Consider the following 1,077-nt stretch of genomic DNA (forward strand, 5'->3'; position numbering starts at 1 on the left):
GTCCGGGCGGGCCCCGGGCATCCGCGGGGAGTCTTGGGGGGGTCCCCGGCGTCCGGGGGGGTCCCGGGGGGGTCCCGGGGGGCCCCGGCGTCCGGCTCACTGCTCGTTGGGGTTGGGGTTGGCGTTGGGGTACTTGGTGAGGTCAAAGGTCAGCACTTTGCTGATGACGCAATCGCCTTGCTGGGGGGGGTAATAAAATGGGGGGGGGGTAAACACCCAGCACTGCCCCCCCCCCGGGTATTTATTGCCCCCCCCGGGGTATTTACCCCCATTTCATACCCCCTCCCCCGGGTATTTACCCGCCTTGGGGCTCCTCCCCCTGGGGCAGCAGGGGGGTATTTACGCCCATGGCAAGGGGGTATTCACCCGCCCACGGGTATTTACCCGCTCGGGGGTATTTACCCCTCTTGGGGCTCTTCCTTTGGGGCAGCGGGGGGGTATTTACCCCCATGACAGGGGGACATCCACCCCAGTACACGGTTATGTTCCCCCCAGGGAACAGCAGGATATTCACCCGCCTGCGGGTATTTACCCGCCTTGGCGAGCACCCCCCCCCGGGGGGCACTTTCCACCCCCCAACAGAGGGACACCCCCCCAATACACTCAAATACCCCCCTAGGGTTATAGGGGGGGGTGGCCCCGCCCCACACCAAACGGGTATTTACCCGGGCGGGTATTTACCCACCTCGGCACTCCCCCTGGGGGGCACTTTCCACCCCCCAACAGGGGGACACCCCCCCCAAATACATGGGAATACCCCCCTGGGGGGTGTGTGGGGGGGTGCACTCACCCCACACCAAGCGGGTATTTACCCAGGGGGGCGGGTATTTACCCGGGGGGGGGGTATTTACCCGGGGGGGCGGGTATTTACCCACCTCAGCTCTCCCCATGGGAACACTTTCCACCCCCCCAACAGGGGGACACCCCCCCAATACACTCAAATACCCCCCCGGGGGGTGCAGGGGGGGTGCCCCCACCCCGCCCCAGGCGGGTATGTCCCCGGGGGGGCGGGTATTTCCCCGGGGGGGGGGTATTTTCCCACCTCGGGGTACACGCCGATGAGGCTCTGCGCCTTGG

At 66.7% G+C, this 1,077-nt stretch overlaps 1 protein-coding gene across 1 annotated transcript in view; it reads right to left on the reverse strand.

The window, feature by feature from the left end:
• Nucleotides 1-78: 78 nt before the first annotated feature.
• The window catches only part of SMC1A (structural maintenance of chromosomes 1A), a 31,482-nt gene continuing 30,483 nt past the window's right edge, over nt 79-1,077 (reverse strand). Inside the window, exons 17-18 of the mRNA XM_026050237.1 lie at nt 1,043-1,072; nt 79-180 (exon numbers count right to left, since the gene is read on the reverse strand). Coding sequence (XP_025906022.1) covers nt 97-180; nt 1,043-1,072 — 114 coding nt within the window. The 3' untranslated portion in view covers nt 79-96. The remainder of the gene's footprint in view (nt 181-1,042; nt 1,073-1,077) is intronic.

The sequence above is a fragment of the Nothoprocta perdicaria genome, unplaced genomic scaffold (genome assembly GCF_003342845.1).
Source record: "Nothoprocta perdicaria isolate Ctin4 unplaced genomic scaffold, notPer1 scaffold_662, whole genome shotgun sequence".
NCBI classification, from domain to species: domain Eukaryota; kingdom Metazoa; phylum Chordata; class Aves; order Tinamiformes; family Tinamidae; genus Nothoprocta; species Nothoprocta perdicaria.